The sequence below is a fragment of the Hermetia illucens genome, chromosome 5 (genome assembly GCF_905115235.1).
Source record: "Hermetia illucens chromosome 5, iHerIll2.2.curated.20191125, whole genome shotgun sequence".
Lineage (NCBI taxonomy): Eukaryota > Metazoa > Arthropoda > Insecta > Diptera > Stratiomyidae > Hermetia > Hermetia illucens.
The window spans coordinates 110,708,774-110,723,201 of NC_051853.1; the positions used below are offsets into that span (position 1 = coordinate 110,708,774).

At 41.2% G+C, this 14,428-nt stretch overlaps 1 protein-coding gene across 1 annotated transcript in view; it reads left to right on the top strand.

The window, feature by feature from the left end:
• The window catches only part of LOC119658002, a 227,137-nt gene extending 224,777 nt beyond the window's left edge, over positions 1 to 2,360 (top strand). Inside the window, exon 3 of the mRNA XM_038065222.1 lies at positions 911 to 2,360. Coding sequence (XP_037921150.1) covers positions 911 to 1,674 — 764 coding nt within the window. The 3' untranslated portion in view covers positions 1,675 to 2,360. The remainder of the gene's footprint in view (positions 1 to 910) is intronic.
• Positions 2,361 to 14,428: the final 12,068 nt, after the last annotated feature.

Sequence of the window (14,428 nt, forward strand, 5' to 3'; positions counted from 1 at the left end):
GTGTAGCACGTGATATATGCATTTATCCAGTTTCAAGTGATATTGACATTCAAAATCTCGAATTTGCACTGAAGCTACAGCTTTGACCTATTATATCTTTATTAGTAATAGTGCGATTTTCACCAAATTTGATAAGATAGCCTACACTATTGCAAAATTTAGTGATTGTAGGGTGAACTTAAGGGGGTTTTCCTGCCAATTACTAAAAATTATAGTAATGTACTATTATTAAGTTTATTTGGACAGGGATCGGTATGGAGGGTATTTCGGACCCTAGGCACCATACAGTGGCAGCCTCTTGATTTTTTTTCAGAATTTTCGGGTGGGTAGTTTCTGAGAACGGGTTCGCGAAAGAAATGATCAGTTTCGACCTTCCGCACTCACCACCTTTCCTACAAATGTCAAAACTAAGACCGACTTCGAAAAGTTCTAACCGAGACCTTTCATTTGATACTCCACATGATTATAATTGATGGGGAAAAAATGTACACCCTCCTTTTGCATGTATGGGGACCCCCCCCCCTTAAATTCGACGTTAAAGGATGTAACTCGCTATATGCGTGAGCGTTCACCGTTTTCACCGTTCTACCAAATTTGGTGTCAATCGCTATAACCGTCTCTGCGAAAAATGCGTGTTACGGACAGACAGACTGTAAACTATGCTTACACAAAACCTTAAATATGTAAAATATCGCATTGTTCAAATTTTAATGTTGCGATAACCTCAGATAGCTACGTGTCACTATTACTATTCACCTCTTTAGGTTTTATGGAAGCAAACTTCCTCCAAATTTAACTACAAGCAAACGGTACAACAATATTGACTTGCGTTAGAGTTGATACACTACTACTTCCCATAAATTGATACGATTCCAAGCAAGCCTTAACATTTGTTTTCTTTATTTTCCAGGAACATCTTCGGACGATGATTCTGACATGTTAATGGAACCGGACGAATTTTCTCATATCGATATAATCCGATCGGATGGTCAGCAAATATACCCAACAACAACGGAGTATGAAAGTGCAGAACAATCTGATGGCTCAACAACGAACACTCACGCAGCTGCGCAAAACTTCTATCCAACATTTTTCAGGGAAGCGCCGCCACTAGGACATTCTCGACCATACTTCCAAGCACCTGAAGGACCACCGTCCTCTAAAATCCAAGCTCCTCGATCTTTTGACCAATCCATCCTGGGATCAGGAGATTTCGGCGTCATTCGTGGCGGAACTTTCTATGCCGAAAATGAAGCACCATTCCACGGTGACGGACCTAACGACTACGGTTTCTTTTTTGGTGATGATGGTTCCAACAACAATGGTCACGGAAGACCGCATGCAGATGCATTCATTCAAAAATTCACCTATCCAGAAGAACAGTTTGCTAACTTCCGTGACTTTGCTGAAATCAACACACCCTCTGATTCCGCATTTTCACAATTCGTAGTCGTGTATGCCAATAAAAACTCTACAAGTAAAACTCACCACCCAAACCCCAAAAACATCTTCGAACAGCTGGAACTTTTAGATAAGGAGAAATCACAAGAGGAGAAAAAAAATCGGATCAGCAAGGCAAAGTCGAAACTGGCAAGCACAAAGTTGGAGAGAAAGTACAAAAAACAGTCTAGCCCCAAGGACCTCGACTATGAACCGCTTCTAGCCTTAAGTTAATTTATGGTCAATTTTCATGACCAGTTTATAGCGTGCTATAGCTATGTAGGTACATTCTCCTGTACTCCACTCCTCATCAAACTTCATTGAAAATGGCATTCGCATAAGACCCAGTTCAAATTATAGAAGGAAACTGTGATTTTCATTATAGAAGGTCTTTCTGCTAAATTTCTGCAAATTAACCAGGAGCAAATCATGTTTAATACTTCTCATCAATTAGCGTAATATTGGCTATCTAAAATGTGAAAAAGCTGCAATGTTTAAAGGATCGCCGCCGATGTTGGAAAACTGAATATGTCCTTCTTAACTTCAAAAACTGCAAATTACTTAAATGACTGGAGGTTAAGGACGAAATTCTATTTAGTCCAATGCATCGCAATCACGTCTGAGCCGCAATCACCGGACCTTCGGGACCACAGACATGGCGCTGCAAACATTCAAGGCACAATATTTGCACACCTTTGTTTTTCAACGAATGGAACTCATTTTTATATTTAATCATTTATGTCGTTTCGCACTGGTAAAATCTCTAAACTTCCTCTCTCCCCATCATTGACTTCCTTCCAGACTCCACTTTCAACTTTCGTCTCACACCCAATTAGCATAAGATTTGTATAGACAATAATGTAGCCTTCGTATTGTTTACCATTTAAGTCGATTTTTTATGTTAATTATGCTAGAGAATTATACAATAAATAAGTATTTTTAAAATTTTTAATATCACGCTTTTTTTCTGCCCAGTCATTTCCACATCATTTGTGGGCTGCAGCCGCCACGCGAAAGTGACCTTAACAGGCGTTTCTTAATTTTCCACTCCAGCAACCAAAGCACCGTCTAAAGTGCAATAGATTTAATGCAATGGAGGCACTCAGGTGTGGGCCGCGTTGTTACTCCAATGACTTTCCTATTGCAGTGCAATGTGTAGCGCAATAGATTTGTGGCTTGCGAAGTTTGCGTTTTATTTGCAGTTCTAACTACCAATTACTCAATTTTTCATGCATTGTTGACTTCTGACAAAAAGCACTAAACCATTTGGCAATGCAACGCAACCGGTCCACTCTTTGGTTCGACTCAAGACCCTTTTTTAATACAGAGTGCAGAAATGTCAGCTTAAAGTTCTATGATTTATCGCCGACAGCAATTCTAACGATAACGAGTTGCTAATCTACGTAACACAGTTCCATGCGCAGAAGTAAATTAACTACGAAAAACATTTATATCATTTGGAAAAAATTCTGCAGTGACTTTTTGTCAATTATCCAAGAAAATATACGTAAAAAACTAACCCCGTATTTATAAGTACTATGATATTTGGCCATAGCCAGAAAGACCATTCGATTTGGCTATGGTCAATCACGGTGGCAGGGCCTACTCAAAAATCAGAAGAAGTGACGATAATTGACCGTGGCGCACCCCTAGCGCCTAAGTGGTGTTCACTGAAGTGTCCCGTCAACATGCATTTCAATGCTTCTGTGTTAACCAGACTCGGGAACATGGGTTGGGTTCTTTGGACACTTCACTCCCTCTCACGCCAGGTGTAAAACTTCCAGGTTCATACTACACCATGTATCATATTTGAGGTTTGGATAAAGTTATATCTGTACTTGAAAACGCATATGGGGAAAATGCGGAAAAGTAAAAGTAAATTGTGAAATTTAGCCAATGTTTAACACTTTTTTCTTATAGAAATTTTATGCTTTAAATATGTTAAATATTATGTTCTTAATCTTCCTTTTCTTCAGCCTTTCTCCCGTTCACAAGCGGGGTCGGTTCGTCGTGATCCGTTTCGCCTCTTCGTTTTATCAAAAACCTGAACTGGATGCAATCGCGAGTCTTTCAAACTTCCATCCAGTGTATCATGCCACCGCTGCTTCGGCCGGCCGTTTGGTGGCTTACCATCGACTTCGATGTTCAAATCAAGCTTGGCGAGTGAATTCTCGTTAGCGCGAATCACGTCACCATACCATCGAAGACGCCACTCTCGCAATCTTTCCACGATCGATGCAACCCCATATCGATCGCGGATATCCTCATTTCGGATATGATCAAAGCGTGTCACGCCACTAGTCCAACACAACATCTTTGCCTCCATTACAGCAGGAGGCCGTTCATTGTCTTTGAAAGGCTTTTAAAGGCCAACCAGAAAGCGGACTGTCCGTCACGAACTCGGTAATATTGCATCATCCTAGTCAAACAACAGGCGCTTTACCGCCGTGGACCGGTCCTGTCTGCAGTGAACTGGGGACATGTTGTGAAAAATTGCAAAGTTCGCGAAGAACAGAAAAATGGGTACCGAAAAAAAGTAGTTCTTCTTTATCGGACATCGTCTTGGAAATAGTCCGCTGTAAGCAGTCCACGGACTGTTTGACATCACCCGTCGGCAACGGACTGCAGCACGGACAGTTCGCGCGGACAGTCCGCTTTCTGTTTAGCGAGCCCTTTATAGTCGGCTAATACTCAGAACCATGGAGACCAGACGACACAGCAGTAAATTTTAGATTTGAGACGTTCGTTGAAAAATCGATCAAAAAGAACATTAGTTGTGGAACGCCACTTCATCCAGGTTGCGCTAACACGTGAAGCAATTTCACAGCGCAGTTCTCCATTGGCTAATAGCGTCGACCCGAGATATTTAAATGGTTCAGTTCTGGGCAGGTCACTGCCGCTGACAATTTGCCTATGTCATGGAGTTTTATTCAGATTCAATCTGATACCGTGTTGCATCAGGCGATCATTCCACTTTTGGATAAGTTGCTCGACATCATTTGACTATTGGACTCCAGGAAAACATCATCTGCATAAACCAGTAGATAGTGCGCAAGACGTTGGATGTCTCGTGTACAGTGCTGCAGTGATAATATCAATAACAAAAACAAAGAGGTGTGGTGAGAGAGCGCTTGCTTGATAAACATCACCTCTACTTTCGCAAGAGTTCTTCAGGCACTAAGAGTCATCGTAGAGCATACCAAATGAATCCGTATGGTACACGGTGAAACGCTTTTTCTAGATCCAGAGGTGCAATGGAAAAGGGGCGATGCTTCTCCATGAATAACCTCGCAGCGGGTATTGCGTCAATAGTTGCGCACTTCTTGGCAAATCCGGTTTAATTCACGATTTCACGAATACGGTTATCAAGAATGCGTGCAAAACTCTTCATGGTATAGGAAAGCAACCGGATCGGACGGTAATTTGAACATTGTGCTGGACTACCTTTCGTTTTCCCTATTGGAACTGTGGTACTTGCTTGCCAGCCGGGTAGTGTTCTCCCTTCTTCAATAACCGGATTGAAGAATTCACTGAGCCACAGTGTTGGGTTCCAGCTCTTCGCTTTCCAGAGCTCAGATGCAATGTCTTCAGGTCCTGTTGCTTTCCCCGATCTCATTCGTTTTATTGCTTCCTTGACTTCAGTTGCGCTGGCAGGTGTAATTGCTCCAAATGTCGGCAATTTTTGTGGAAGTGGTGGATGAACAAATTCTAATGCTAATCATTTGGAACTGTGGTACTTGCTTGCCAGCCGGGTAGTGTTCTCCCTTCTTCAATAACCGGATTGAAGAATTCACTGAGCCACAGTGTTGGGTTCCAGCTCTTCGCTTTCCAGAGCTCAGATGCAATGTCTTCAGGTCCTGTTGCTTTCCCCGATCTCATTCGTTTTATTGCTTCCTTGACTTCAGTTGCGCTGGCAGGTGTAATTGCTCCAAATGTCGGCAATTTTTGTGGAAGTGGTGGATGAACAAATTCTTCAAATGGAATCTGCTCGAAACATTCCCGCCATCTATCCGTCGCGGCTCGACGGTCGGTAAACAAAGTACCGCTTTTGTCATTAACGCAACAGAAATGTTTGATGTCCTGTGTACGTTCGTGTCGGCTTTTGGCAAGTTGATATAGATCTCTCTCGCCATCCCGAGTATCTAGTTTATCGTAAAGATTTTTGTAATGGAACACTGGAGTTACAGCGGTCGCTTTCTTTGCTTGCCGACTGGCATTCTTATAAATTTGCCAATTGGCGGGCGTTTTATCGTCGAAAAACTTGTGGTAGAGGCGTTTCTTTTCACGGACCTTCATTTCAACATCTTCATTTTAAAGCCAAGTATCTCTGTTGATGAGCCGCTTACTTGTCTTGGTGACCCTGAGAGTTGCAGAGGCTGCTTTATAGATCGTATCTTTAATTTGGTTCCACGATTCTTCCACATTCGTAATGGTGGGTAATCGGGTAAGTGAGATCATTTCTTCTTTCTTTTCACGAAATCGCCACCATTTAATGTGCGGCGGGCCAGTGCGTTCTTCACGCTGTTTTATCGGTGGCTTGATTCGCAAGACGGCAATCAACGGTCGGTGTTGAGATGCGATCGTCTCATGGGAAACGTCTTTGCCATCAGTGACGGTGGTAAAATTTCGGCGCCTTACGAGAATATAATCGACTTACGTTTTATTATTCCCACCATAAAATGTAAGAGATGAGACAATCATTAGATGAACCATGTATTCATAAGTACAAGGTCATGGATGACAGCAAAATCGACTATACGCTCGCCCCCTCTCATTGTGCCCTCCAAACCCCTTTCCGCCATGGCATCGGTTGCTGTTTGCCTTTTCACCCACCGGATCATTAAGGGCGCCTGAAATGATAATATAGTCATCAGCAGGCACGCTGCAGACCTTTACATCGAGAACATCTTTCTCGGCATCAGGTCGTCTTGTCTTTGGTTCATACGCGATGAAGAAGTGCCATCAGCTGATACAATGGTGAGTTTCATCAGCCGGTCATCAAATCGTTCGCCTTCTTTAATGGCGTTACGGAAACCCTCTGAGGTAGCAATGCCAACACCGTATTGAGTGTGAGCTGCCAAAATAGAAAAGTTCGCGTTCTATGTTGTTGCTTTTGACACCAGATCACCAGGTTTCTTGTAGAGTATAGATATCAATGCGCCCTCTCCGAAGGGCTCTTGCGAGTTCCTCCAGTCACGTGCCGACATTTAACGTGGAGTCACGTATTTGTTTTGCTCGGACTACCTTACTTACGCCCGACCGGAACCCGTCCTGGCGCGTCGGCTGAGGTGGACGCCCTAGCATTTTTCCGAGGCTCATTGTTACTCAATCCGATCGTTTTGCTTTTAACGACATTGAATGCATTTTCTTTGTCGGCCTGTCGCGAGACCTGTCACCAAGAGAGATCAGGTAGGATTTAGCATAGTGGAACTACCCAACTATGTGTCCGGATAGCTGAGTGGTTAGAGCAGGCTGTCGTACGGAAGGTCGCGGTTCTAATCGCACTAGCGGCAGTGGGATTTGTATTGTGATTTGACGTCGAATACCAGTCGACTCAGCTGTGAGTAATAATCTCGGGCGAGCGTAATGCTGATCACATTGCCTCCTACAATGTTCTATAGTGTACCGTTACGATCTTGAATGAAGTGCTCTAACACACTTCAAGGCCTTGATCCAATATGGATTGCTGCGCCAACGAGTATTAGGTATTATATACTTTATCTATCTCTATCCCTGATCTCAGCATTTTATTTTTGTTTTACTGTGGATAGTACAAAGTACGTTGCCTCAACCCCTCTTCCTTAATATGGCCGTGGAACCAGCATGTAAATAAGGTATATTTATATGAAATATTTTTTTTTTGCTTTGCTTTTAAAAAAAGCAAAGTGGAGGCAATATTTGCACTTGTTGCAAAGACGTAGAACCCGGATGTTAGGTCGATGTGCAACCTATTGTCCATAATTTTTGTCTGGAACAATTTAAACTTTTTTCTGGAATCGTACATAATTTCTTGAGCAGATAAACTTGAAAATTTTCAAAATTTATAAAAAGCTTGGAAGCTTGAAGCTCAAAAAGAAAGTACGAATTTTTAGTAAAAATTGAGAATTTTATGCTGTACTATTAGTATTTTCTTTTAATAATTGTAGTGTCCGCGTCTTTGCGACAGATGCAGTCCATCATTTTTCTTTTCCAGATACAATCCAAAAAGAGAATGCATTTACTGATATGCAATATTCACCCTTTTTCTTCCATTTTAGCACCCCTGACCTTTCCAAATGTACTTGTCCCAATTTTTTCCCCTCCCCGACAGTCATTTGCATCAACCATATAAAATTTTCGAGCGCAATGCTGACCACACTGCCTCCTATAGGATATATAATCCTGTAGTGTACCGTTACGGTCTTGAATGAAGTGCTCTAACACACATAAAGGCCCTGATCCAATTGGATTGTTGCGCCAACGATTGTTCTCATTATTTAGAATTTTAAAAATGAATCATTTCATTTCATTTATCATAACCCTACCACCTGTTACCGTTCACTTATGTAAATTTTAAAACCCATTTACATATAAATTATCAATTTTCAATTACATAACACCAATGTGCGAATAATTTCATTACCGGTCAAAAGGGAACATTGACTTTGCACTTAAGCTTGATCAGGTCATATATTATATTATGGAATACAAGCCTAATGGTTGTTTCTGATTGAGGCGATTAAAAATTTATTTTACATGTGGAATTACCGGGACCAGCTAATCGATGGACAGCGGAAGAACTGGACTGGGGAGTTGGCGATGTGGAGATTTACATTTTGGACGGGGAGATTAGTGGCCAGTACTTCTGCGATATCATTTATGGTAGATCGTTGACTACATCATTAAATTCCAAACACCTCTAATTCAACGCCTGCATCGATCGCAGCATAGCATTCTAACGTTTATGGTGTTGCTTTACTGCCTGACCGACTAACAATGAATTGCTCCAGAAACGTCAATACCGAGAGTTTTAATTATGCTTTTTAAGGATTTCTGTGAAACAAAACAGCAAGTAGCGCCATGTGGTGTTAAGTTTAAGGGGAGGTTCTCCATACATTTGAATGGAGAGTGTAAATTTTTTTTCACAGAATGTCGCCATGTGGGATATCAAACGAAAGAAGACAAAAAGTACTTTTCGAAACTGGTTCCATATTTGATATCGGGTGAAACATAGGGGAGTGAGGGCTCAAAATATAACCCCTAAAAAGTGTAACAGGGCCCGTTCTCAGAACCTATCCAACCGAAAAATCTGAAAAAATCACAGTGGTGCATCTCTACGAAATCTAGGCCTCAAAATACATCCAGTTCCAATATCTACACAAATAAAGTTAATAAATAGTATATATCCACATTTTAGAAATTTAGCCGGTAACCCCCTTATGTCCACTCGCGAAGTACAAAATTTGGCATGGGTGTAAGGGATAACATAATGCACAATTTGGTCAACTTTGAAGAAAATCCAACTATTATATTATAGACAAAGTTATAGGGGGTTTGAAACTTTGCCATTTTTTGTGAATTTCGTGCATTCTACAACCTGTATGACGTCATAATCACATATCAATTGGTCAATACCACAACGAAATAAGTTCATATGAATGGGGTCGGAAAAAATTATTTTGTTATAGTGGTGCTGTGTGTATGTAGGTATATACGTACGTAGTATATGCGTGCTAATGAAGTTTGGGGGTAGTGTCTAATTCCGATAGATATATTTGTACATTAAATCAGCCGTATTTAATGTACGTACTATATATGTACATATGTATTCTTTTGTGCACCAAGCAAATCGGAAATATGGATACGATCAATTTATATACGTGCATATATATGTACAGTATTCGGAAATAGGCAGTTTGGTTGTTTAGGGTGAGGATAATATCTATGGCTGTAGTATGTGCTTGTAGTTTAGAAAAATGTAAAGGAATATGTTGGATTTGTAGCTATATACGGATGAAATAAAATGAACACAAAACCTTTATACCCGAAGCGCCCAGCTTCTGGTATTCCGACTTGTTTCATATTGAAACTCTGGTACTTTCTCGCCAGTCAAATTCCTCAAATAACTATGAAGGATTATGTTAGATTTGTAGCTATATACGGATAGAAAAATGTGCTTTGGAGTTTGTTCCATAAGGTTAACACAAAACCTTTATACCCGAAGCGCGAACTTCCGGTATTCAGACTTGTTTTATGTGTTGTACTGATCTGACGCATCTCAGAACACATTCGGTGTTTATTCACATGGAATTTGTTAAGAATCAAATTGCAAAAGTAAATTAGATAACTTAGACCGCTTTGTCCTCGCTGCTGCGTAGGAATTTCTTAATGAAGAATCTTTTTGGTGGATTAAGATCTCTAGATCGAGTTTCTATGAAGAAATGAAAGAAAGATAAATAAGGAAGAAAGAAAGATAACTCTCGCAGCATATGAAAACTATGATTGTAAAGTTAACTTCACCTTTGGAGCTCTCTGTTTCTAGTTTTTCTTTTAATTTCTTTTTTCCAACTTGTGTTTACTGTTTTATTATCTAATATCCTTCTAGATCCTTGAATTTTGGTTTTCTTAGCTTTCATTTGCTTTATTTTTTTTGTATTTGTATTTTTTCTTTTACTCTTTTTTATTACTTTTCATACTATTTTTTTTTGACACATAATATAAAATGATATTGTTTTTTGTTCTTCACGATTCTATTTTTTTTCTTCTCGCTGAATTGAGTAAGTAGGTTTATGATGAATTATATCTAGACACTTCTGGTTTGAGGACCCATTTTCCCCTACGCCTCTCTAGCCCCGTAAAACTAATCTAGTTAAAGGGCATCCTCTAATACCATAGCCTGAGGATGTCAAGGCAGGACGCGAACCTCAATGGCCACACCTCACAATACATCTGAGGTAGGGGAAAAATTGTTTGAGGATGATGATCCTTCGTCGATCTTCCTTTTCGACCGCGGTACTGGGCCCCATGCGCGCGGCCGAGGCGTCCTTTTTTTTAATTCACTTTCAGATTTGGCTCGCGTGTTGTTTACTTCGTTGGATGCACGAGAATCCCCGTGTTTGTGTTTATTTTTCAAGATTCGGTGCGGACCCACATAGGAAAGGACACATGAATTTTTGGTATGATGGCACGTGAGAAATTGAACTGCTCAAAGGACCCCGCACATTCCTGATCCTGGCTAGCATAGAGGCCTGCAAGCAAGTGTTGACGGAACACTTCAATGGATTTTAAAGATTTGCGGCGGACCTTCATGGTTAATTTCGCCACCTTTTTGGGTTTTTGGGAAGCTCTCCCCTCTTGGTCCTCTTACAACCACCAACCCCTTTAACGTGTCATTGCAGAATATTTAGCAATGTTAAAAGTTTTGAGTTGTCTTGGACACTAACTTGAAAAATACAGTTTTGAGAAAAGCCCTTCTAAGATTTTATCATAATAACGAATGTCGCCAAAGAAATGGCCTTTAGCTCTCTCTGTTTCTCGACTTCAGATCATCTTCGAATCGCGACTCAGACGATTGTTGACTTGTCGCCATGTCAAACTAGTAGATCTGCGTATCATCGCCGACAATTATGCGCTTCATGAAGCTCCGGTCATTATTCGTTGCAAAAATCATGTCCTCAGCAACTCCCTTTCGATTTTATGCCAAAACTTTGTATGCAGATTTTTCCATTCGACATGGCTAAAAATCCAAAATATTCTCCCATATTTTTTTTCAAATTACAAGAAATACATACATATTACAGATGTAGATATTATCATCATCATCAACGGCGCAACAACCGGTATCCGGTCTAGAGCTGCCTTAATAAGGAACTCCAGATATCCCGGTTTTGCGCCGAGGTCCACCAATTCCATATCCCTAAAAGCTGTCTGGCGTCCTGATCTACGCCATCGTTCCACCTCAGGCAGGGTCTGCTTCATCTTATTTTTCTCCCGTAGACAATGCCCTAATAGACTTTTCGCGCTGGATCATCCTCATCTATACAAATTAAGTTTCCGAACCACCGTAACCTGTGGAACCGGGTTTTATCCACAATTTGATAGTCATTGAATCGCTCATAGACTTCGTCGTTATGTAGGCTACGGAATCGTCCATCCTCATGCAGGGGGCCAAAAATTCCAATGGAGGGTATGCATATTACCGTCTTTGGAATGTCTTCCGGAGCTACAGAGATTTGGTGATATGCTTTGGCTAAATCCAAGGTCGAAAAGATGCGGCAGTTTGCGAGATGATGCGCAAAGTCGTGCACGTGCGGAATAGGATATCGGTCTGGAACAGTCTGTGCATTTAACCTTCTGTAATCCCCACAGGGGCGTCGTTCGCCGTTTGGCTTAGGGACAATATATAGTGCGGAAGACCAACAGTTGTTTGAAGGTCTGCAGATACCCTGTTGAACAAGTTGCTCGAATTCTTTCCGCGCAACAGCCAGCTTCTGGGGTGGTAGAGGACGCATCTTCGAGGAGATCGGGGAACCAGTGGTGTTAATGTGGTGCTGAACATTGTGCTTCACTGGTTTTGAGAGACTACATTCGGTAGCAATATGGCTGAAATTTTGGAGGACTGCCCGGACACGAGAATCGGTAATGTCCTCTGCAAGGAGGGAAAGATTGTTATTTGGGTGAGATGCAATTTGGCCCGACGAATTAAGACTGGTCGTGGGGTCTATAAGAGACTTGTTCTGCAAGTCCACCAGCAACTCATAGTGACACAAGAAGTCTGCGCCTAGTATGGGGAAGCTGACATCGCCAGAATGAATCGCCACGGGAACGTCCTACGCAAGCCAAGACTCACGTCCACCTGCCTATACCCGTAGGTGTTAATTCAGACCTTTCATTTGATAGCCCAGATGATTATATTTGATAAGAAGTGATACTGAAAAAAGTGGCTTTTGCGAGATGCCTCGCCCATATCTCGTGGATCGAACTTCAAAAATTAGTCGTGTATGCACCAAGCAAGGACTTCTCGTTTTGATCCAAACAAGAAGAAGAGCACGGTACTATTAAGCAAATTGACATCTCTCAAATAGGCCTAAACTGGAAGGCAGGAATTATTGGTCGGCGGTCTTTTATGACGTGGGACATGTCTCTAACAAAATATAGCACAAAGGTCTGATTTTTAGCATGAAGTTACTTCCAATACAGTTGCATACAATTGGAAAAATGAAAAAAAAAGTATATTTTCTCCTGGGGCGGAAGGATAAAATGCAAGAGCTTGATTATAACATCCAAGTTAGAGTTCCTCAAAGCAGGGTCCTAGCATCTGCATCATCTACATTTCAAACATGCCAATTGACGGCCACTCCGATCCTCATGTTGAATCAAAATATCTGTAAATCCACTTCAGTCGAATTGAAAATTACCAAATGGAGAAATAGCCCCAATGAACTCACACTAAAATTTTCACTAAAGACCCTAGTATCCAAATACGCATCTGTCCCTTTGTTCGTCCATCCGATTTTATCAGATTTCAGTTATTCAGCATCAGAAAAACTTCTGCCAATGCTGAGCAAAAAACATGATTAATTACCGTCTCCATTTATTGGGACACAATCAGGTTACTGCTCTGTGATATGCATTGAAGTTTTTCGTTTTAGGTCGCCTGATTCTCACAATCTGGAGGTAAATCTTTTGGGTTGCTTATGAGCATTGCCGACTACAATATTACAGCGTACGGTCCAATCTGAATGAATTTCAATGTTAACTTTCGTAGGTAAATCAAAATAAATTATTTGGTTGACATAAAATTGAAGGCGTACAAATGTAACGAGCGAAAACAATAACTCAATTGAGTCAAGGCGTTAAATTACAATCACAATATGCCTCATGATTCAAAAACTTAGTAGGCAATCAACCCAGTAATACTTGTACATTTAGAGGTGTGTAGAGAGATATATTGCCGAGACAATAAATATTCAAGTTAAAAATCACATGAACGTCAATGTATAATAGCATCCTTCATTGGTATTATCGTATGTTCATATTAATTTGATATTATAATTGAACATTAAGGGCTCGAAAATGAGAGTGTAATCATCCCACCTTCACCGAAGTACTTGTAGAAAGATGCTTATTTATCACTTAACTACGATGTTTGCAAAGGTTGGTCAGTTCTTTAGTACTTGGCCCTCGTACATATTATTGAGCAAATACACGTGCCTTTGTTTAGGGTGTGTGCATGCATTTACGCACAGAGTGTTTGACTCCCACAACAGTATGCCGTCGGACTACCAACTAAATACCTCACTGTTATCAGAGAACTCGCCTGGAATGATTTGACATATTACTTCGCGCTAGCCCTGCCGCTTTCCCGACTTTGTGAGCCTCCAAGTCAGGAAACGAAGGGAGTTGTTAGTTCAGGGAACCTCTTGCTACCTGGTACTTCTATCGGTCGAGCTCAATTTTCTTCACAATAAGAAGCCCATACATAATGCGCAACATGACTCCATCTGCCAACACTCCTCCACATCTCTCTGACAATGTTGTCTGGAAGGAACTTCGATCTTTCTGCATAAAGCTGCTGACCGAACCCATCCCACTTTTCACAAAAAACAAGGTGGATTCAACGTCATCCATTGCAGAACACACAATCAGGAGATCGTGCCTTCCCAATCTTGTGGAGGTAGAACTGAAGACCTCCATGCTCACTTAGAAGTTGGGTAAGAAATTAATCAATCTCATGCGTTCGGTTCAGTCGTCTATCAATTGCAAATGAGCCGCGCAGTTCATCTACTTCTTGGCTCATTTTTCCAAGAGAGTTGGCATTCGGTAAGTATGCTTTGGCGTTCTTGTGGCTATTGATAGCTTTACGTTCCTTAGCAAGGAGCCCAACGATCACAATCATCGCCGGTTTTATGGCAGTGCGATAAGCAGACGCCACTGGTAAGGCCCCCGTCTCTGTACATGAACGAACTGCGTTGTTCGCATGACAAGGCATCTCCTATTCGATAAATTA